Source organism: Talpa occidentalis, unplaced genomic scaffold, assembly GCF_014898055.3.
Source record: "Talpa occidentalis isolate TD23 unplaced genomic scaffold, MPIMG_talOcc4v2.1 talOcc4.17, whole genome shotgun sequence".
Taxonomy (NCBI): domain Eukaryota; kingdom Metazoa; phylum Chordata; class Mammalia; order Eulipotyphla; family Talpidae; genus Talpa; species Talpa occidentalis.
In genome coordinates this window covers 28,939,449-28,962,575 of record NW_023601754.1, presented here as the reverse complement: position 1 = coordinate 28,962,575, position 23,127 = coordinate 28,939,449, and the positions used below count along the sequence as shown (strand labels likewise).

Genomic DNA, 23,127 nt, shown 5'->3' with positions numbered 1-23,127 from the left:
CAGGGCTGCTGAGCCCCCGAAAGCTTGTGACAAGTCTAAGGTACCTTCTGGCAGTGAACCATAGGAAAGGGGCAGAAGGGGCCAGGCCAGTCTAGACGGAAAAGAGCAAAATTAAAATAGAAGTCAAGATAAAGTGGCCTCCCCAGTGGGGGAGCAGGTTGTGCGCAGCACTGTGGAGCTGTCAGCAGCCTCTACAGTGCGGGTTCAATTCCCGGCTGGCGGAGGAGATACCCACATGACATGGCAGACCTCTTCTGTCTCACCCACTGCTCCTCTCAGCAGTGCTTTTGGTCCGTCTGCCTGTTCTGCTCCCCGCTCTGTCTCTGGGCAGTCCTCTCACCCTCCCGTGCCTCTGACCTATACCCCAGTTCTTGTATAAAAATAAATAAATCTTTTTAAAAAAAGTCAAGATAAAGGCTGCCATTGTCAGCCTCTCCTCGAGTCTCTCACCCATGTCCCTTTCAAATGTCTCTGCATGTCTCTTCTCCACGTGTCTCCTTCCATGACCCCCAAGACTCTGGTGCAAGTCCCAAGCTGAGAAGCAAGTAGCCTTTTCACATGTCTCTGCTCCTCCAGGTCTTTGTTTCTCCTCCCTACTCAGCTCTACCCTTCTTTAGGTGGGGCCAGGAACCTGGAAGCTCCCTCTCCCCCCTATTTTTTTAGAGATTATACACTAATAATTTTGCTTTACAAGACCAGGATCTGTGCTGCTTTTCCGTGGGGAGGAATGCTGATGATAGTTCCAGAGTACCTTTACCACCCCTGAGCTCCCCCTCTTTCTAAATTCACATGGATAGGGGAGAAAAGATGAAGAGCCTAAGCTGGCTATGTAGGGGAACCCAAGCCAGTGAAGCACCTGTGCCCCAGAGAGGAGCAGACAGGGCACTGGAGGGGAAGGGCTGGAGAGGCCCTAGCTCTGTCTTCTGAGTACCGTGTGGCCCCATCAAGGGTGACCCCCACCAGTGGGGGACTTTGGAGAAGGGCTGATAGAAGTAGGAAGAACCTGGCTATTATTCATCCTACTCTTTGCTCCCTACATGCCATGTAAGACCTATTCCTTCTCTGAATCCTTCCCTTAGAGTTTGATCCATACGGGCCTGTTTCCTGGCTTCTTTGGCACATGTTTGTTCATCATGTGACTACCAATAGAAGACCAGCCACGTGATAGTGCTTTCAAAGTTTCAGGAATAGAGCACTTAATGAGACCAACAAGCTCCCAGCCCTCCAGGGCCTTACAGTTTCAGGGAAGGGACAGTGACAGTAAACAAGTAAATCAGTAAGCAAGGTCATTTCCTAAATTGAAATTTTCTAAAGGGGGAAATTGGGCTTAAACAGTGAAGAGTAGTTGGAGGAGATGAGGGATGAGAAAGCAGCTGAGGAAAGATCTGAAGATGAGGGAATAGCAGGTACAAAGACCCTGAAGCAGAAATGAGAGAGAAATAGAAAAAGGCCAATGAGGCTGAACCACAGGCAAGGGAAAGTGATGCAAAATGGTTTTAAAGAGATAGGGAAGAGCCACCATGGGTGCCCTGGTGGCCAGGGAGAGGCATTTGACCCAACTTATGTTTTAAAAGATCCTTCTGCATTCTAGAAGGAGAAAAAGCATAAGGACAGAAATCCTATCAGTGGTCTCTAGGAATAGCAGGACAGAGGGTTGACAGCAGAGGGGTACAAGGGAACTTTTGGAAGTGATAGAAATAGTCTATTATTCAGTTGTAGTGGTGGTTATATACCTGTATTTGCTTATGAAAATTTATCAAGTTGAAAAAAATTTTTATCAAGTTGTATACCTGAAAAGGATGAATTTACTGAAAGTAAATAGTACTTCAACAGATTTCACTTATATAATGTAGTTTTAATACACACACACACACACACACACACACACACACACACACACCACCCCCACCCCCAAGGAATTGCAGTAAGCCTAATAAACCCCCTCCTGCTGCTGTGTGAAAGATGGACAGAAGACAAGCATGGAGACAGTGGCCCATTGCTCAGGCCAGGCAATCAGGCCACTCACTGCTGGTCTCTGCCCTTGTTACATGCGGTTCTTGGTGGCTCCCTTAAATCAATTTATTGATGTGTGTTCCTAGTTTTCTTGTTTACAGAGCTTCCCTTTACAACAGGCTTGAAAGCTCAGTGTGAATAGAAACCATCTGCCCTTTTGTGTGGGCCCATGGTAGATGCTTATTGCGTATTATTTTCCTTGCATTTGAGTGGTATGTTAAAGTTTACAAGCTCCTTCTACATTTTTTATCTCCCTCAAGCCTTGCACAAGTCTTGTCAGGCTGCCCAGACATTACTGTATACCCATTTTACAGACAGAGAGATGTCAGCATAGCATTATCAGAGAAGCATGAATTTTGGAGATCTTGACTTTGCCATTTGTTGACTCTCAGTGTGATTTGGGTAAAATTATAGAATCTCTCTGGACCTCAGTTTTCTGATCATTAAAAAGAGATCTTAAAAAATATAATGTAGATACACTGTGAGGATTAAATGATGAAACACTGCTAAAAGCACTTAGCACATAGTTGATATTCGCCAAATGGTAGCTATTTGTGTCATTTTTACTATCAGAAAAAAAGTGATTTATCCAGGGTGATGTGGCCATTACCTTGTGGAGCCAGGCCTCAGTCTCTCTGGTGCTGGGTCTCCTTCCATCACACTGCTGGTACTCAGTTGATTGGCCCAGGCCTAATAACTTGTTACCTACTGGGAGATCCCTAAATACAATAGTTGATTAATTGAGGAAATATTAAGCACTCACCATGTGCTTGACACAGTGAAGACAGTGGATATAATGATGGCCAAGACAGGTTCCATATCTGCCCTCAAGGGCAGAGATGCCTTGATGATAATAAGCACTGGGGCCAGTGGAGAGCAAGGATGCTGAGGGAGTGCCTGCCTCTGTGTGGGAAATGGCAAGAATTCTAGGAGGAGATGACATTGAGACTTTTTTAACAAAAAAGCATTCTCATTGTGATATAGATCAATATAAATGCAAAATATACACTTACTTTAGAAAGTCAGAGCTCAGATGGTCCAAGACATCACCCCCAAGCTGGGAACCGGGGAGATGGCCGAGACCGACCCCAGGACCATGCAGGATCTCACCTCAGTGATGCAGACTCTTCTGCAACAGATGCAGGATAAATTTCAGACTATGTCCGACCAGATCATTGGAAGAATTGATGATATGAGTAGTCGCATTGACGACCTGGAGAAAAACATTGCAGACCTCATGACACAGGCTGGGGTGGAAGAGCTGGAAGGTGAAAACAAGATACCTGCCACACAGAAGAGTTGAAGTTTGCTAATTTACACTGAAATCAGGAACACCATTTTCACAAGCCAAGAGAACACTGAATGGCTATTTGCAACTAACTTCTATGTGTTGACAGGTTTTATATTATAAAGTGTACTTTCTTAACATATACTACACAGGTTGTTTATAGTGATTTTTTCCCCCTCTCAGTTTTTTGAACATGGTACCCTCACATCTTGGACCTTGGTCAGTTGTGCTGTTAAATATTAAACACTAAAACTTTGGCAGTTCCTGCATAAAATTATCAAATATTTTAGTGTTTAAAAGAAAAAAAAAAAGAATGACAGAGCTCATGTAACCTTGACTAGGTTAAGAACGAGGACATTGCTGGTACCCAAGAAGATCCCTAAACAGCTCTTCTTGAACACAACTCCCTCTGCCTTGACTTTTATGTTTGCTTCCTTGTTTTTCTGTAGAGTTTATCCCTTATGTACGCTTCTAGACAGAGTTCAGTTTTCCCTAGTTTTGATGTCATTGAAAGCATACTATTATGTTATTAAGTCATATCTTTCCGTCAACATTGTGTTTGCAGAATTCATCCAAGTTGTTGTCTATAGCTGTAGTTCATTTATTTTCATTGCTATCTGGTATTCTACAGTATATACATACTTAGAATTTTTCTATGTAGCATTTATGAATACTTATGAATTTTCATGAATATGCTATATATTTTTCATGTCCTTGCTATATTTATTGGCATACATGACTATACGTTATCCATCACACTTCTGGGTTATCTTGAGTTTGGGACAGTTGTGAAGGATGCTGCTATGAATCCTGGGGTGGTGTGTGTGTGTATTCTGAGATGTATCAATTCATAAAGGGTTCTTTGAAGTGGAACTATTGGGAAGATTCAACTATGTTAGCTATTGCCATGTTGTTTTTCATTTTACACTTATACTAGCAGAGAGTGGTACCGAATCCTTGCCAGTATTTAGTACTGCCAAGCTCTTTAATTTTGCCAGCTTGATAGGTAACTCGCTGTGTCTCATTGTGGTTTTACTTTACAGATCCTAGATTACAAGTGAGTTTCAAAAATTTTTATATGTTTATTGACCTTTGTCTTTTCCTTTTTGTGAAGTATCTATTCCTTTGTTACTTTTTAAAGTTATTGGTACTTTTCCAGTTTTATTCATTAATATATGGTTTATCTCTTCACTTTGTTAGTGGGGTACTATGTTAAAAAGGTATTCTGATTTTTAATGTAGTCAAATTTTTCATTCTTCCCCTTTTTGGCTAGTGTTTTTTGAGTCCTATTTCTAAAATGCTTCTTCATCTTGAAGTGGCAGAAGCTCTCCTTTTTATTCCCACTCTTAAAAAGCTTTGATGTTTTTTCTTACATAGTTAGGTGTTTAATTAATCCTTAGTTGAGTCTTGTATGTGTTGTAAAGTAGGGCTTCAATTTCAATTTTTTCCCCATTTGTCCCAGCACCACTTATTAAAAGGTCATTTTTCAGTCACTCTTCTGGCGAGCCACCTCTTTTTTAAGTCAAGTGTTGATGTATGCAGGTGTCTATTTCTGGCTCTATTCCATTCCATTGGACTCCTAATTCTTATGTCATTAGTGCCACGCTGTTTTTTTGTTTTTATTTTTTTGATTGCCATGACTTTATGATATGTCTTGATATTTGGTTTAGCAAATCCCCCGCCCCAACCTTGGCAATCTTCCTGGGTGTTCTGGCTGCTCTCAGCCCTTCGTGTTTGCATGTAAATGTTAGGATCAGTTTATGTTACACACAGAGAGATAAACCTGTAGGGATTTTGACTAGCATTTCTTTAAATCCACTACTCTGCTTGGGTAGAACTGGCATCTTTAAATCTTGAGTCTTCCATGAAACATGTTTTATTTTACCATTTCATTATTATAATTGTTATTAAAATATTTATGTTTCCCACAGAGGTCTTATTTTTGTTAGATTTTTGTTAGATTTATAGCTAGATATTTTTGTTAGATTTATAGCTATAAATAGTATATATATATTTATAGTATAATAAATAAATTATATAAATTTATATAAAGTATATATAAATTTATAGTATAATCTATACTTTTTGTTAGATTTATAGCTAGATATTTGTTATGTACCATGGTCTTATAATTGCTTCTTTTTTTTTTTTTTGAACTGCACTTTGTATCTGTTACATAGAATTACAATTGATTTTTTTTAATGCAGTTTACTTAACTGTTTTTTTTTAAAGATTTATTTATTTGTATAAGAACTGGGGTACAGGCCAGATGTGTGGGAGGGTGAGAGGATTCACCAGAGACAGAGTGGGGAGCAGAACAGGCAGATCTACTGAAATACACTGCTGAGCGGAGCAGCGGGTGACACAGGAGAGGTCTGCTGCGCTATGTGGGTATCTCTGCAGCTGGCTGGGATTGAACCTGTACTGGAGGCTGCAGACAGCTTCATAGCGCTGCGCTCAACTGCCTGCGCCACCAGAGAGGCCCTACAATTGATTTTTTATATATTGATTTTGTATTTGTCTGCCTCACTTAATTTTTGTATAAATCCTACTAGGTGGCCTATTGATTGTGAGGCTCCCAGGGAAGGGAGTTGACCCGTCCAGGTTCCTGTGACTCACTAGTGACAGAGCAAGAATGGTGTGGCCCTGTTTCTCCTCAGCTTCCCAAGGAAAACTATGCAGAAAAGGATAGGAGAGAAGTATTAGGGTAAAAGAAATAACATTTGTTTTTGCTTTTTTTTACAAATATGTTAGAAATTTATTTAATAATTATTAAACATAAAAAAGTAATTTTTAACTAGAAATATTTAATGAAAATTATTTTGTATGAACAAGCTAGATTTTTATATTCCAAAGATAATGACTTACAGCTAGAATTAGCAGGATTCAGATCAATTCTAAAGAAATAACATTTATTTAACACATCTGTAACTTAAGATGCTTAATATACATGATTAGCTTAACTACAGTTCGAGGTAGGCTATTGGTTAGTCCTATTTTTATGATGAAGAAAGTGAGATTTGGTGAAGTTATCCAAAAACCTTGCTCAGGGTCACACCTTGGTTCATCACTGAGAGGACATTACAGAGCTGGAGGTATCCTGTTGCTTTGTTATGCATCTGTACGCCTTCTGAATTCAGGTTTCATCACCTGCAGAACTCTGGGCCTCCTACCCTCAAACATGCTGTCTCCCAGGGCTCAGACCCGTGTGGATCTGGGACTGCTGCTAATTAAGCTGTACTAGTATCTTGATTTCACCTAGCTCTTGGGTTGGGTTGAGTTCCCACCCAAAGTCCTGAGGTCAGTCGCCACCCCAAGATAGTCATCCTAGATAGCTCCCTCCCAGCTGAGAAAATTAGTTCATAACTTGTTGGGTTATAGAGACCAAATTAGGAGTTTTCTGGGCATCTTATTTCAGTCCTGACTTGAAATCTGGTTGGGTTTTATGACCCTGTTTTATTATACAGCAGACTTGAGAGGATTTATGGTTGCAGTCCTTCCCAGCACCCCTCCCCACAATCTCCCTGATTGTCAGGAGCTGCTTGCGAGCAAGGAGGAGGTTCGCTGTCACTGAGGGCGCAGAGGAATGGTGAAAAGCTGTTTGTGAACACAGCCCAGCAGTGCTCTATTCAGTGTGACAGCTTCCTACTCTGGAACACACGGCCCTTCACAAGGGGACTGTAAATTATGCAACTCCAGAGTTAAACAATGAGGAGTAGTGGGGGGAAGGAAGGAGCAAACTGTGGATCTCAGCCTGGGTCTGAAAAGTGAGTGTGCAGACTGGCTGCTTGGCGATTGATGGGAGCAAAGTCTTTAGCCATTGAGAATAGCCAGGAAGTCCTGTCACAGTGCTACTTCTGAGAGAGGGTTTTACTTTTTAAAAAATGTAAATGTTCTCTTCAAACCCTGTTTATCAATTCAGGGAGAATTTAGAAGCAAGAGGGACATTAACAAGAGAATGTGTTCATACGGTGTCACCAAAAGCAATTGAATGCATATACAGCATTTATCCTTTTTTTTTTTTTTTTTTTTATTTATTTATTTGTTTGTTTGTTTGTTTGTTTATACAAGCACTGGGTACAGTCAGAAGCACAGGAGGGCGAGAGAATTCACCAGAGCCAGAGCAGGGAGCAGAGCAGGCAGAAGGACCGAAGTACACTGCTGAGGGGAGCAGCGGGCGGCAGGAGAGGTCCGCGCACCATGTGGGACCCTCCTCCGGTGGCCGGGGAGCAGCCGGGGATCGAACCAGTGCCGCAGAGGCCGCGGGCAGCCCCGCAACCCAGCGCTCAACCACTGCGCCACCGGGGAGGCCCCTACAGCATTTATCCTTTGTCCCAATGGCCTCAAGTCATCGCTTGGTATTGCTGCTTTGTGCTAAAGATCAGCAGTACCCCTCTGGGCAATTAATGTGCCCCAACCCTGCAAATGGTCCCGGAATGTAATTAACTCTGCTCCAATACGCTTTCTATAATTTTCCTGTCTCTTCACTTGCTGTCATCTATCACATCTTGCCGCATCAGTGTTCCTACCTTGAGTTACTCCCCTTTTCTCTTCTGCTCTGAATCTGCGATGGCCTGGAAAACTAAATGCCTGACTTTGTTACCATAGTGTATAGGACAAGAATAAATAGGCTTTAAGTCAGGACCTGAGGAGCTCTTCTAAGACTAGCGTGCTTTTGCTTTAGTGACCCAACTTCTCTGCATTCCTGCCTATTGATGACCTGGGATTAAGTAGGTAAAAATCAGTTGGCAGCTGTGAAATGCTCTACAAGTGATGGTGACAAGGTTTTGTTGTGGTACAGTCTGAGCTCAGACTTCATCATTCTTCTGGGATTCTGGCAGGGTTTGATCCACAGAAATTGCTGGACAAGTAGCTTCTAGATAAGAGTGATACAGTGCCATTTATTACAAAAGATGTTGGGCAGGCTGGAGTAGCAAGGAGGCCGGTATGAACAATCTCTCTAGTGGAATCTCTCTAGCCCTACCCTCACCTCTAGTGCTCTACTGGGCCCTTTCTATAAACTGATCTGGCATGGGCATACATAGGCACAGGGTCATGCTGCCTGACAGGTAGGGCCATCCCCAAGAATCCTGCCCAGTGAGGGCACCATGGGCATCTGCTCACTTGGATGAGGACTTATAGTCACCCAACTAAGTCTGGCCAGACCCAGTTGTTACCTTCTGGTCAAGACCCGCACTACCATTTCTTCCAGAAAAGACAAAAAGTAAATCTGGCTGTCATCAGATATTTGTAGCCATCAGACAAAGATGTTTGAAATCATTTGGTTAAATGCTTTCCAGAAATATTATTGTTCATTATTTCATTCTGCAGATATTTGAGCTTCTACTATATAGGGAATAGGGAGGGGAATATCACAGTTTCTAAAGTAATTGGGGAAGGCCACACTGAGAAGATGAAATTGGAACAAAGACTTGATGAAGGTAAGGGAACCAGACACATAAGCATAGGGGAAGAGTATTCTAGGCAGAGGAAATAGAAAGTGCAAAGACTAAGTTCAGAGTGTGCCTGGTGTGTCAGAGGAGCCACAAGGAGGTCTGTGTAGCTGGAGTCACAACTGAACTGCAAAAACAGATGCCCTTGGAGAGTCAGTGCCTATTTGGGGAGTGTGGTCTCACCTAAAGGCAGAGACCAGAATGGAAGTTCTGTCATGAATCTGGTAGACCTTCGTCTTATGGGTGTTATCCTCACAGGGCCTGCTGCTTGGGGTGCAGAGGATAGAGGCATTGTGTTTGTGTGTGTGTGTGTGTATGCGCGTGTGTGTTTGTGTGTCATGACATGGGAGGAATCCAGGAAGGAAGTGGGTTGACCCTGCATGGCCAAGGAAGGGCCACAGCCAGTTGTTTCTGGCTGGTCTGTAGGAGACAAGCCCCAAGGGTTCATGGACTGTTGTGTGCTGCTGGCCTCCTGGTGGGGAAGGAACTCCTCCTGGACCCACCTCTTCTGCCCACTCTCACAGGCCCTAAAGACTGAGGTTTGGCCTACAGACTCATTTGGGTTTGCTAGCCCGGGGCAGCCTTGGCCCTGGACATACTCAGCATGCAAACTTGAGGCTGAGGTACAAATCCTGGGTCCAGAGCCACAGGGCAGGTGTCCCCAACTCTCGCCCAAAAGTTTAGTGATATGCAAGTGAACACATGAAATAATATATTTATTTCATTACCTTTTAGGACAAAAGGTCCCTAACCCATCAAACCATGATGTACAAATAATTACAGCCTAGGATTTAAATAAAAGTGAGAAGGCATTTTCCAAAAGACAATGAAATCATGACGATGGTTAAAAAAACCAAAAACCAGTGTTTGGCCAATGCTATTCTCAAACCTACCCTCACCTTGGAAAAGCTGATTTCTGACCAGGGGTTCCTGCTCTTGTAGGGAAGGCCTTGGAGGCTGTCCCCCTCTCCCACATAGGGTAGATCGTAACCCTGTCTCTGTCTCAGCCCCCAATCCATGAGCTGCCCATAATTCCCACTTCATCTTCCCAACATTAGCCTGCTGGGCACGTCTGTCCCACTGCAGCACCTACCCTGGACCCCTCACTACCATCTCTGCTCAGCCCTTCTCTGGGCCGGCTGCATAGTCTCAGTATTCTTCCAGAAATGCCGTTTTTGCTCTTTGTGGCCCAACTGAGCCACTCCAGTGGTTTCACTCTCTCCTTGCCTTTGAGAAAATATACTAGTCCAGCCCACCACAGTGATCTTGAACTCTTATTCTGTAGAAGCTTTCTCCCTGGCGCCCATCCACACCCCCGTGTCCATCTCTGCCTGAGTGCCAGATGCCAAGATAGTCTTCCCTCTCCTGTTCAAGTGCAGATCGGCCTCAGGGGCCAGAGCAAGTCCCTGCTGACCCGTGGGGCAGGCTTTCCTGGATACTAACCCACACTGCTGTCTCCATTCTCTAAAATATTTTGTGATGTCTGCCCATTAGATTTTTTTAATATGCTGCCATGGTTCCATGGAAGTGAACCCCTTTGTTTTTCTGGGCATTATAGACACATGAGTGTGCCCACATGTAGAGCTCTGCATACCAGCTTTGGGAAGAGAAGTGGTTTCATGAAATGGTGAAGAGGACCAGCTTTGGTTTGAAACAGTTGTGCTACTATCTAGTTTTGTAATGTTGGGCAAGCAGGTTTGAGGATTGTATGAAATGAAGCAGAAAGTATTTAGCTCAAGAACATAATAATTATGGTGGTGGTGGTTGTTAACTATTGACCAACATTTTGAATGTGTAGGACTTGTTTGCTCATTTAAGCTATAACCCTCCTATGGAACAGAATCCTAATTCCTATTCTTTGTTATCCCCTGAACCAAATAGGTCCATCATGCACAGAGACAATTTGGGGTCAGTTTACATAAGTAGTGACCCTTTTATGCTGCAGTGGGTTTTCTCATTGACTGTTAGAAGTTTGTTCAGTGCTCATGTGAAACTTTAGTGTACACACATGATAGATATTATTTGTGTATTGGGGTTCCCAGTGGATAGGAATTGCTGAGTCTATCAAACCACAGCTCTTTATTGAGCACTTACTATATACTGGGAGCAGGAAGGGCTATGCTCCCTGTCCTCCTATTGAGGAGACTTCCATCTCTTTCTCCACAACCTAGACCTTGACCTGTTCTCTGTCCTGCAGATCTTAGAGTTTCAACTCCTTCTAACAGCTCTAGGGCCAGATCCAGGCAGTAGCAGAATTAGTGGCCAGGCTGCCACGCCAAGCTCCTCCTTCCTTGCATGTCTACTGCTGGGAGTCAGAAGCTCTGAAAGAAATGTTATCCTGATTTAGACAGTGGTTATATTGGCTGTACATATATAAAATTCCATTGAGTCATACACTTGCCATTCTATTTCCTACTATATATAGCTTGTATCTCAATTTTTAAATGTTTAAAGACGTAATAGTAGTGCTGTTTGTTTAGCAAAGAAAGCTGGGAAATTAAGCAATGCCCCTAAGTCTACCCTCCTTGGGTTCTGATTCTGCAGGGAGCAGAGCAGGGTGCTCTATAGGGGGCGGTGTGTGAGCCCCCAACAGAGAAGGGCAAGCCCTGGACAGCCTAGTTTTCCCTACTTGACTGCTAACCAGTCAGCCTTCTAGGAACCTCCCTCATCATCACATTGGCACCTGGGAGTAAAGCTCTGGGAGCAGATGCTGCAGCACCCACTTTAGATGCCCTGAACTGCCCAGCATGAGCTCCTGGCCAGTGCCCAGACTTCGACACAAACCCGCCTTCCCTGTGAAGGCAGCATTCAGTTGCTCTCTCATCACTTGCTAGGCTAGGAATCATCAAGTCCTTACACTCTCCGAGCTCCATCAATCTCATCTGCAAATGAGAGATGGATTTGAAAGTCTTTCAGGGCCAGAAAATAAGAGCTATCAGCACAGTGCACCCCCATGCCGAACTGAATTTCACTGATATTTGAGAGCCATAGGTTTTGAGGGGCCGGAAAGCTGGTGGTTCAGTGTGTGGACTACAGGCAGACTGCCTCGGTGCTTGGGCCCTAGCCCTCCCACTTACTGGCCATATGACCTTGGCGCACTGCTTACCCCCCGTACCTCAATTTCCCCAGTTGTAAAATGAGAATAATGACAACACATAAGTTCACTCAGCCCATGGCTTGGAGATCAGGTATGCAGCTAATATTACTATGGGCAAGGCTCTCTGCTAAGCCTAGGGGGAAATCTTTATTGGGTAGAAACAGACAAAAAGAGTCTCATTTGAATATACCTCTTCATGCACTAGCTCCATCTTCCATGACACGCGACTTGAAATTTTTTGCTGTGTTGGGTGACTTTTTCCATCCTGAAGTTCATACCCTTTCAAGTTTACCCAAGAAATAAAGATTCCCTGTGACATGTCCTTGCCTTCAGAGTTTTGCTGCCGCATCAATTGTGAGCTCTCTGATTTATAATTCAGTGAAAAAGTGACAGACTGGATATTCTTATTCAATTCAAGGTGATTGCTGCATCGCCATTTTTAACAGGACACCAGATTTAGCTAAATGCTTACAGCTGGATGGTGTCCGGATTAATGTCAGGACTCTCGTTATGCAGGTTGACCCTGTGCATTTTTCTAGTATGAGCCTGGATTTAAAAATCACAGTGTTGACATAGTGGCTCTGTGCTGCCTAAGGGGACAAGAGACCCCTCTCATCAGAGTCAAGTGTGAAGCCCTGGCCTGGGTGCTGCAGGGGTCCACAGAGGGATAAGAAGGCCACATTTGTTCAAGGTCTGTCAAGGACCAGGTGCTTTACATGGATTAAGGTCATTTTGTCATCTGATTATACCATGAGTTGGCTATTAGGACTCCCTTCTTATAGATGAGAAAACTAAAGCAATATTAAGTCAGTTGTCCAAGCTCACTGTCTTGGGGTACAGCCAGGATGTGATATTGAAAGCTTTCCCAGTACCCTGCTGGCACATTCCCACTGTGTTACATTTGAATACATCTCCAGAATCTTACTCCTGAGTGGCTTAAAATCAAGTAGGAGACATAAAGCATGTAAGTAAATGAACAATAATGCATGATGACGCCAGTGAGGGACAGAGAACATGCCATGTACATTCCCAAGAGGGAAGAGGCACTTCCTCAGAGGGAGGCAGGGGAGACGCCAGATAGCATGTGAACTGAAGTCAGTTCTCTTAGTGTTTTCATTTTGATCTAGTAGTTCAAGTATGTGTTTTTGATATTCTAGGAAATATCACAAATAATGAAGTTGTGCCTAACGCCAGGTGGGCTAGGAAATTTCTCACGTCTCATTCTGGCTTCCCTCTTCATTTCCTCCCTGCTTCATTATACTGGGTAGAGCTACTCTCTCCTGAAGCCAGATACCTAGGTGCCTCACGCCATCCCACGCAGGAGGTGATTTGTTCTGGGACTCAAACACCTGTAGGGGAGAATGTAATATAAGGTACTGATATCAGTAGAGAAAACAAAGCAGAAAATTACTGTTCTGCTGCAGGAAGTTTGTCCAAGGAGGTTTCCAGCACATCATTCTACCAGAGTGAGACAGTATGAGAGGTGGCAGTGAACTTGGCACCCACCTACACCATCCACTGTAATAACAGACTCCATGGCCAGCAGGAGAAAGACATTTGCTCTACTCTCCTGAGGCCTCAGAGGCAGCCTACTGACTCCCTGCTATCTGATTCCCAAGGATAGCCCCAGGCCTCTGTTCTAGCCCCTTCTTACCTCTCCAGCTTCTTCCCTTGCCAGTCCTTGTATCCTTCTGCTCCTGGAACTATGGTGATTTCCTTCAGTTTCTGAAATACCATGGATGCTCCCTTCCTCCTCTCCATAATGTGTCCATACTGTGCCCTGTTCCTGGAGTTCTTTATACACTGCTCTTTGGCCAGATTCTCCTCACCATTTAGGCCTCAGAATGGAAGTTTCCTCTGAGCCCGTAGACCCTGGCATCTCATCACACATTGAACAGACTGACCCATTGCTCCTTCTATCATCTTTTCATACGTCCACATCTTTTTTTAAGATGTGAAAGGTACTGCTTTTTGGCAGTATGTTCAACTGGAGCTTTTGCTTGCCTCCATCCCCCCCAGCAAAAACTCTGAGTCGAGCCATTCCAGAGAAAGGCCACTGTACCCAAGGGACATCATGGGGCATGACCACCTAATAGCAAGAGCTCAACTGCTGGTGGAGATGTGGGTGTGCTCAGGGAGTGTCCTGGTGCCTGATGACTGTGTCTTCTCCATTCCACTGGGTGTTGGGTAGAAACTACCACATTGGGTTAAGATCTGCTGTTGTTAGTGCTTCCTCTACCTCTGCCTTCTGGGACTCCAGAGAACTGTCAGCGAGTACTCACCTAACCCTCCCCTCTGGCAAGATCCCAGTTTCAGGAGGAAACTGCTGTGTGGTTGAGAATCCAGGCAGGCTTAGGAAGCTAAGGAACCCGTCACATCTTCGCTATTGCTCTTGTGCTTTCTTGGGGGGAAAGCTTCATGGGGGCCTTTCGCCATTCACATCATCATGACTTCAGTTGCCTTCCAGAAAACCAGAGATCTTTTAAAGACTTTTCTTTAAGGTCAGACAATAGATCTTTCTGTCTCCCACCATATGTTCCATCCTCCAGATTAAGGATACTAATTCACAAAAAAGAAATGTAACTTTTCTTGGGTTACACAGCACACCAGAAGTTGAGACTTAAACCCATATTTCTTGGCCTGTCCATTGCTGTGTCCTCTTTTTGTGTGGCTCTGTCATGACTCTGACTTCCACTGTTCTCTGAAAGATCCTGAAACACCCAAATTTCAACACAGCCCCTGAAGAGAGACACGTCTGGAAGTGTATCCGAAGGCTTCCAGGCAGTGGGGACTCTGTCATGCGACTCCTGTCTATAGGGCAAAACCATGGTGCCTTCGACCCTCAGAGGTGTAAGAACTTGAATTTCTGGAACTAGAGGAGGTCCTTGTCAGTCCCAAAATACAACAAAACTGAGGAAAACTATGTATCGGCCTGATTCTGAGAAGCAGCAGGACTAGAATGAAACTGGAATGAAGCCCCTGAAACTGCGACAGGAAGAGTCAGAATTGACTCTTCCAGAGCTCTGCCAGGCCTTTTATTTCTGTGAAATCTCCACAGAAGCCCTTGGATGGACATCCAGGACAGAGGTCTTTGGCCTCTTTTTGCATGTAAAGAAAATGAAGTTGGAGGAGACCTGGGACAAGGACCCAGGTCACTTAGCCTGGGGGTCTGCCCTCGTACCTGCTGCCCAGCAACTCTATGCATCCTTCCCTTCCTCCCATGGATAAAACACCTTGGAGGGCACTTTCAAAAATCCTTCTTTTAAAAATCATTACTAAGAGCCTACTACATGCCCACGTTCCATGACAAGTGCCAGGCTTCCCAAGCAGAACGGTACTTGGACTTTTTCCAGCAGGTGTTCATAGCCTCCTGGAGGAGTTCAGAGCCTAATTGTGGGATTCTTAATGTCTTCTGGGTCACAGACCCCTTTGAGAAACTCATGGTAGTCTCAGGAAAACACTCCCGCAGTTTTGAATCTTAACAATGGAGGTTTGTATCCGGGTGTTGACAGAGGCAGTCTGTGAAGCAGCCCCATCCGCCCCCATGTTCATGTATCTCAAATGAAGAAACTCTGGACTAGATGATGAGATTAAAGTCCAGTTCCTTGAGAACAATTGTTAATTCTCCAAAGGTGGCGCCTCGTGGCCCTCCTTACCATCACTTCAGTGAAGCTGGGCTGGTGCCCATGTACCTATGGCCCAGTGATCTGACCAAGCAGAGGTTCAGGTGACCCACCTCTGACCCAGCGATGGTGCTCAGAGAAAATGTAACCCCAACCCAAGCACTCTGCTTCTGTGGGGGGATGGCAAGAGGCAAGGTTGGATGACAGGGAAACTTGGCAAGAGAGCTGGGAGTCAATGCAGAAGTTTTGCAATGGGATTTAACGGGGTTTTAACGAGAGCTCAACTTTGAGATGAACAGGAGGTTTAGAAAGCCTTTATAAGGTTCTTCCTAAATGATGCTGACAGCTAAGAGTGGCATGCCCCTGAGAGTCTATGATTATCTCACAGGAGAGATCTTTATGGGAGCCTTATTAAGAACAGAGCATGCCAGTGGGAGGGAGGGAGGGAGGGAGCAGCAAAGTGTTCACAGCTCTGGAGGGCAAGTGAGGCAGCCTCCTTGATGTGCAACGTGCTCTGCAGTCCCTTTTCATTATTTCTGTAACAGACCCATGAGGTAGGTAGAGAACCCCCCAGAAATTGTAGAACACTGGGTCTATTACAGCAGGAGGTAGTGGGCTGCCCTCCGATAGTATCCTGAATACAGGCCCCCAGTTGAGTCTGGGATGTGCCCCTCTACAGCCTGAGTGATGGGATCACCTAGATGAGAACTGAGAGGGGCTCCCAGCTCTGGAGCCCCGTGATTCTCTGGATTGGTGGCCTCCAAAAAAAAGAGCATAAAAGCCATTCCCTCTGAGATCGTATCCCCCTCACATGTGTTTCCAGGTGTGGTGAGTTCTATCAGCCCTACTGAAGGCTTGAGGCACACCCCGGAACCTGGGAGCTGGAGCTGCCATCTCAGATGTGTCAGAGAAAGGAAAGCAGAAATGGACTAGCCAGGGACAAAGCCAGGGCTTGCAGATCCTGGGAGAGTATGTAGGCCAGAAACAATGTGACATAGCTTTGTTGCTTGATTGTAAGAACTGATGAAGAGGGTGATGATGCTGGCAAGCCTATTTTGAGAGCTAACTGTGTGCCAGGCATGGTGAAGCCATGTCCTCGCCTGGCACGTTCTCTGTGAGATGAACATCACAGCGTGCTGAGTATCCAGATTGTGCCCCAGCACCCAGCCCCAATACCACTGGCTGTGTTGGAGCTGCCTGATACTGCTTCCCCTCATCACCACAAGTTTTGTGCCTTGAAACTAAACAAAGTCATTATCTTACAGTTCTGTAAGCCCAAAACACAGTGTGGGTCTCACCAGACTAGAACTAAGATGGCAGCTGACTGGCTTCCTTTCTGGGGCCTCTAGAGGAGAATCCATTTCCTGCTCTTTTGGATTGCCAACAGAATTTAATTCTTTGTGGTTGTGGACTTCCTCTTTTCTCCTGGCTATAAACTGAAGACGGTTCCCTGCTCTTAGAGACCACTGCATGTCTTGGCTCTGGCCTCTGTCTTGAAGGCCAGCAGTGACGGATCCAATCCTTCTCCTTCCTTCTCTCAGATCCCTCTCCTGACCTTGCATCTCTCTCTGGACCAATTGAGAAAAGACCTTAATTTTATTTATTTTTTTTTTTTTTTGTGGGACCCTCAACGGCGGCTGGGGAACGAACCGGCACTGCAGAGGCTGCAGGCAGCCTCGTAGCCCAGCGCTCAACCGCTGCGCCACCAGGGGAGGCCTTAAAAGACCTTAATTTTAAGGGCTCATGTGATTAGACTGGGCCTGTCTGGATAATCCAGGATAATCTCATCTCCGTGTCCATAACCATAATGACATGTGCAAAGCCCCTTTTTCCATGTAAGGTTCCAGGGTGTGAACATCTTTGGGAGGCTATTATGCTGCTTATCACCTCAAACTGGGGAAAAGTACTGAATGTCTTGGTTTTGTGAAGGGAGGAAGATGATGGTACTGCCTTTGGGTCATGAGGATTGAATGTGAAGGGTCAACATGGGTCCTGGCACATAGGTAATGTGGCCCAGATGTTAGCCATGGGCATTGTTATCAAACCTGTTTTATAGTTGAGGAAACCAGCCAATGAGATCTTTCTGGCAGCTGGTGGTATTCCCTAACTCCATGAGAGCCAGCTAAGGCAGGACGGGGTGGTGCCCTGTCTCTGGGCCTGGAGGCTGTGCCAGGCTGCCCCTGACATGGAGGCAGCCACTGGAAGAGCCTTTAGATATCTGTCGGGCAGAGTGTGGTGTTCGTAGACTCACTGGAACTAGGGCTTTATAACTGTGTCTGGCTGGTTGAGAAGAGGTGAGCAAAACCTGAACTGTCCTTTCCTAGGCAAGAAATAGCAGGTGTCACAATGTCAGGGGTACAAGGTAACTCTTTGAAGGAATGGAACATACGGTAGGGGTACCTTGAAATGGGAACTAATGTACATTCCTGCTGGAGCCAGGCCTTGGCCCACATGCACACTGCTTACTGTGATTTACAGTAAACTCACAAGGCAGGTGTGATGCCCCCAGGTGAGGAAATAGGGAAGTAGGGACTCTCCCTACAGAGGGTACTAGCAGAAATTAATGACTCTTTTTTTTTTTTTTTTTTTTTTTTTTTTAAAGAGAGCTCTAGGGAGACCCCTTTGGGCATGAGAGAGAGCCTCCAGGTGGTGTGGGTGGGAGGGGCCCATATAGGTTTTATTTATTTTTCGAACATTTATTTATTTATTTATACAAGCACTGGGTACAGTCAGAAGCTGGGAGGGTGAGAGAATTCACCGAGCCAGAGCGGGGAGCAGAACAGGCAGAAGGACCGAAGTACACTGCTGAGGGGAGCAGCGGGCGGCAGGAGAGGTCTGCGTGCCATGTGGGACCCTCCTCCGGTGGCCGGGGAGCAGCCGGGGATCGAACTGGCGCTGCAGAGGCTGCGGGCAGCTTCGCAACCCACTGCTCAACCACTGCGCCACCGGGGAGGCCCCAGAAACTAATGACTGTTAACTAGTTGATCTGAGCTGCTCTGGGTGGTCAGGCCAGCATCTGGGTGGATGCAGTCTGTCCAAATCTGATGGGGCTGGATCCTTCTTCCCTGCCTCCAATGGGAGGGAATGCCTGAGACTGTGGCATAATAGCAGTGCCCCATTTACTTGTGAGTGTGTACTGTGTCTACTGTCCTAGGCAATGGATATATAGCTGTGCCCTCAGGGAGCCACCATTCTAGTTTCAAGAGAACACAGATAATAAATTGCAGCTGCTAGATGCCAAGAAGAGAATAAAATAGGGCAATGTGATGGACGGTTGCTGGGACTGCCTTACTACAAATGATCAGGAAGGGTTTCCTTAGGGAGCAAAACATGAGCTTTGACTGCAGTGATGAGAAGATCCAGGGAGAGAACTTTCCACATGGAAGGGACCCAACTACAAAGACAGGGAAGGTGGTAAGTGTGTGATGACCGAGAGACAGGAAGGCTACCAGGGCGGCCAAATAAGAGGATTCACCAGAGACAGAGTGGGGAGCAGAACTGGCAGATCTACTGAAATATACTGCTGAGGGGAGCAGCCAGGCGAGTCAGGAGAGGTCTGCTGCACCATGAGGGTAGCTCCCTGGCCAGGGATTGAACTCAGGCCACAATGGTGATAGCGCTGAGACTTAACTTCTAGGCCACCAGAGAGGCCCCTGTACAGTGTTTTGAAAGAAAAAGAAAGAAATGTAATTGCATTAGATGATTGTGTATTCTCCAGCCTCCACCCTCAGCACCTCCACTCCCTCCCTTCTCACCACCTGCCTCCCCAGACGGTGCTGCTTGCTTGGCCTGGAGGGCAGCACACGGTCCCTTACTCTGGAGGAACCCAGATCTAGTGGCCTCCGCAGCCTTGGTCCTCGCACGTCAGGATGTAGGCCCCCTGGCTCCTACCTGCCCCCAGCCAGAGTTGGGTTTGATTTGCTCTCTCAGCTTCTCCCTTCCTGCCTGGCAGCCCCGGCTCCGGAAAGCATGGCTGGTCTTCAGTAGTAATACTTGTGGTCTTTCCAACTCAATAAATACTGAAACTCTCCCACTCGCTCCCTGGCTGTATTATTGTTATTAATTTGCTGACATAATAAGGGCTTGGGAGTGCTGTTTTTCTTCATCTGCAGCCTTTTGGCCTTTCTCTCTGGCGCTGCCATCAATGTAGTGTTGCACTTCAGCATCACAGCCAGGCTAGAGTTGAGTGAAATCTGCAGTCAAGGAGCTGCGGGGAGCACTACAGCCATGGTGGTAACTGCATCCACCTCACCCCCTTAGACCCAAAGTCCTCCATTCTCTGCTGGATATGTGCAGAGCTTGCTAACCTGAAGAGCAGAGCAGGCCTGACAGGAAGGTCTCCCCGGAGTTGACATGGCCAGGTCGCCCTGAGAGCTGCTCAGGGCCTGATAGCACTTCCAAGAGCCAGGCAGGGAGGCCAGCCTGCCTCTGCCTGGACAGGGTACTGTATGCCAAGTAAGTGCAACCAGAGAGGCAAATTTTCCCAAGCAGAGTCCAGGCCCAGCCAGGCTGGACTAAGGCAGGTAGTGACAGGCCTGGGGAACAGCCAGGCCTTCCAGATCTTTTGGATGTTATACCTCTTAAGTAGAAGAGATTTGAGTCGCACACAGACATTATTATGTATGTAGTATGTGTATTAAAATGCATATGGACAAATAGAAAAATATAAATGTTAACTATATAATTACTATAACTAGAAATTGTAATGTTTTCTTCCATGCCCCTGCAGATACAGTGGCTTACTCTTTCCTGTTCCATCCCCAGCCCCAATTTGAACCTGCTGACCTAGAGCTAGTGCGGTGGGAAGGCCTCTAGGTGGGCAGAAAACTCTTTCCTGTTCCATTCCCAGCCCCAGCTCTGCAATTAATTTGCTGCCTGCTGTGACCACATATTGCGTGGCTGGCTGCTTCCTCCAGGTTTATGTAAATGGCCTTCTTAGGTCTTTTCAGACCAGCCCACTCTCTGCAAGTCAGCACCCACCCTACTGTTGTCACCTCTTCCCCTGTAGTTCTTTATATTTCCTAAAAGTTTTTACTGGTAACCTGACATGTTTATAACTTCTTTTTCGTTGTTGTTATCTATCTGTCCCCAAGGATGCTCCATGCGAGCAAGGAGTGTCTTTTTCTTTTTCTCTGCTGTGTGCCTGGCATGTTGCAGGAACTCAATAAATATTTGTTGATTGAATGAATTAACCAGCTCTTGATGTAACCTAATGCTTCTTCCTAAACTTTTGTGATGGTGACGTAGGAGAAATGAACAAAGACTTGAATGCTTGCTAGGAGGATGGAAAGCTTGTAGGGGAATCATTTTAAGAATTATCTGTTCTACATGCAATTTGCAGCAACATAGATGGAGCTGGAAGGGATCATGCTCAGCGAAATAAGCCAGAAAGAAAAAGAAAAATACCAGATGGTCTCACTCATAGCAGGAATCTAGAAAACCTAAATAAGGGACTAGGAAAATGAATAACCATAAGAAAGAAAATATCAAAATCAACAAACAACTAAACCAGAGATACTCTATGGGGGGTGGGAAAGCGGGGAAAGGAGGGCTTGGGGTCACAATAAGAGGGTTGTAATTGTAAGGGGAATATAAAAATAAAATTTAAATAATAAAAAAAAGAATTATCTGTTTTGCTGGAAGATATCAGTATTGTCTTCTCCTATGGTTGGGGAATTTCTGCTGACTAAGCACTACATTAGGGGATGGGTGGATGGATGGCTGGATGGATGGATAGACAGACATATCGACTTCATCTTCATAGTAACTAGAGGCCCAGAAAGTCAAGTGTGTTTAATTCCAAAGTGCTCAAAACTGTACCTGGCACTTGGCAGACTCTCTGTGGAGTGAAAGAAAGCCCACCCCTTTATATTCTATAGCTTCTCAAGCGTGTCTACCTTCTGGAAAAGGATGGTAACTGTGATCCCAGGAGGGCAACGGACATGGCCTGAAGTAGCCTGTCTCCAACCCAGAATTTCTTTGACATCTGGCTTTTTATTTTAAAAAATATGTGAATTTTTGCTTTTCCTTCATGGTGTAAAACAACCTCCTCTTGTTGTTGTACTCTAAAAATTGTGCTTTTGACTACCTCACATAGTTTTTAAAAAGAAATCTCAACAAAATTGCTGACCTGCATTTAGCTGGTGAGGGTTATAATCCCAGAGTGAGTTTTGCACACCCAGAAGTGGTACAGCCCAGCATGCAAAGGCCACAGTGGAGCCTGGCACGGGGCTGGTCTCCTCCATGTAGCCCTGCAAGACCTCATGCTACTTGTCCCTGTGCAAACATGGCTTGTCCAGAGGAAACGGGATGTTCACTTCTGCGCCCAAGCCATCTGTCGTTCAAGACCTGGATGGTGGCAGTACCTGGGCAAATGGGGCCTTCAGCAAACAGTACCTGGCCCGGCTCCCTGATAAGGTGTTGCCTGTCAAGCAGATTTTATAGCTCTGCCCTTCATCCCCAATCAGGGAGTGGGTGGGGAGTGGAAAATGTCCCTGAAGCTGTTGGCATAACCTTTATGCTTTGTTTTACCTAAGCCAGAGATCCAGCTGCTTTGAAATGGGCCACTTATAGTCAACCCCTAAAGCTTTGATGTTGGAGGCCTAAGGCCCTCAAGAAGGACCTCTTTTTAGCTTAGTGCTTCAGTGACTGAGTCTCTGAGCATCCTCTCTAACATGACTCTTAGATAGGTTTCTTCACACTTTGTGTCTTTGTTTACCTCTTCCTGGAACCCCGTTCATGCTTGTCCACATTCATATAGTGGCTTAGAGCCAGGTGGCCTTGCAGAGACCATCAGGCCTTCCATTTTATATACAGAGCCAGGTAAGGAGGTCCCACCCATTGTAATCTGTCTGCCACCTCACAGTCCAAGGCTGTGTCGCTGGTGCCCTAGCTGCCTGCCTCTGTGGGGAAATAGCTGAGGCCTTGTTCACTTCTACCATCTGGTTAAGTCCCAGCCCATGAATTCATTCTGAAACAAGGACTTCCAGACACAGTAAGAGGTGAGGAGAATGAAGATGTGCAAGTCTGTGAAGAGGACAAGCCATTACTGGGGTGGTCTGGCTTGCTTCCTCTGTGCTCCTTGTTCAGACCCAGCCCTTCTCTTTGCAGGACCAGGCCCCAACCCTCCGACATGCAGGGAGACTGGCTTCTAGAGCCACTTAGCAGTTGGCTCAGAACAGACGCTCCTCCCCAGGGAAGCCACGCCCTTCCTTAAAGTCTCTGCCCAAGTGTCGCCTGTCTCAGGAGGCCTGGGCATCACACCCTTTGAGTGTCATATAATAGCCTTCCTCATCGCTCACTGTCCCCTCACTCTGCTTCAGTCTTCTCCTTTTTTACCACCTCTTGTGATTTTATTGGTTCATTTTCTGGTTTTCCTTTCTAGAATATAAATTCCCTGAGAATGAGAAAGCCAGTCTGCGCTACCCCCCAAACTGTACCTGGTGTGTTCTGTGCAATTAATAAGAATGTGCTGAATGAATTAAAGGAGGATTGGGGAATCATGGGGAGTGGGAAGAACTGGGTAATTGTGAGGGTAGTGGGAAGAATTGGGGAGTTCCAGGAAATGAAGGGATTTGGGGTGTAGAAGAAGGAAATGTAGGAACTTGGGGCCTCTGCAGAGTGTGGAGCACCTGAAGGTGCTTTGGGACTGGT

The 23,127-nt window shown here is 45.7% G+C and overlaps 2 protein-coding genes across 4 annotated transcripts in view; both read left to right on the top strand.

The window, feature by feature from the left end:
- The window catches only part of GNAO1 (G protein subunit alpha o1), a 163,841-nt gene that overhangs the window by 13,695 nt on the left and 127,019 nt on the right, over window positions 1–23,127 (top strand). The window lies entirely within an intron of this gene.
- Window positions 3,036–3,558, top strand: LOC119249231 (heat shock factor-binding protein 1-like). The gene has a single exon (XM_037516418.2). The coding sequence runs from the start codon at window positions 3,047–3,049 to the stop codon at window positions 3,314–3,316; it is 270 nt and encodes an 89-aa protein (XP_037372315.2). The 5' UTR covers window positions 3,036–3,046; the 3' UTR covers window positions 3,317–3,558.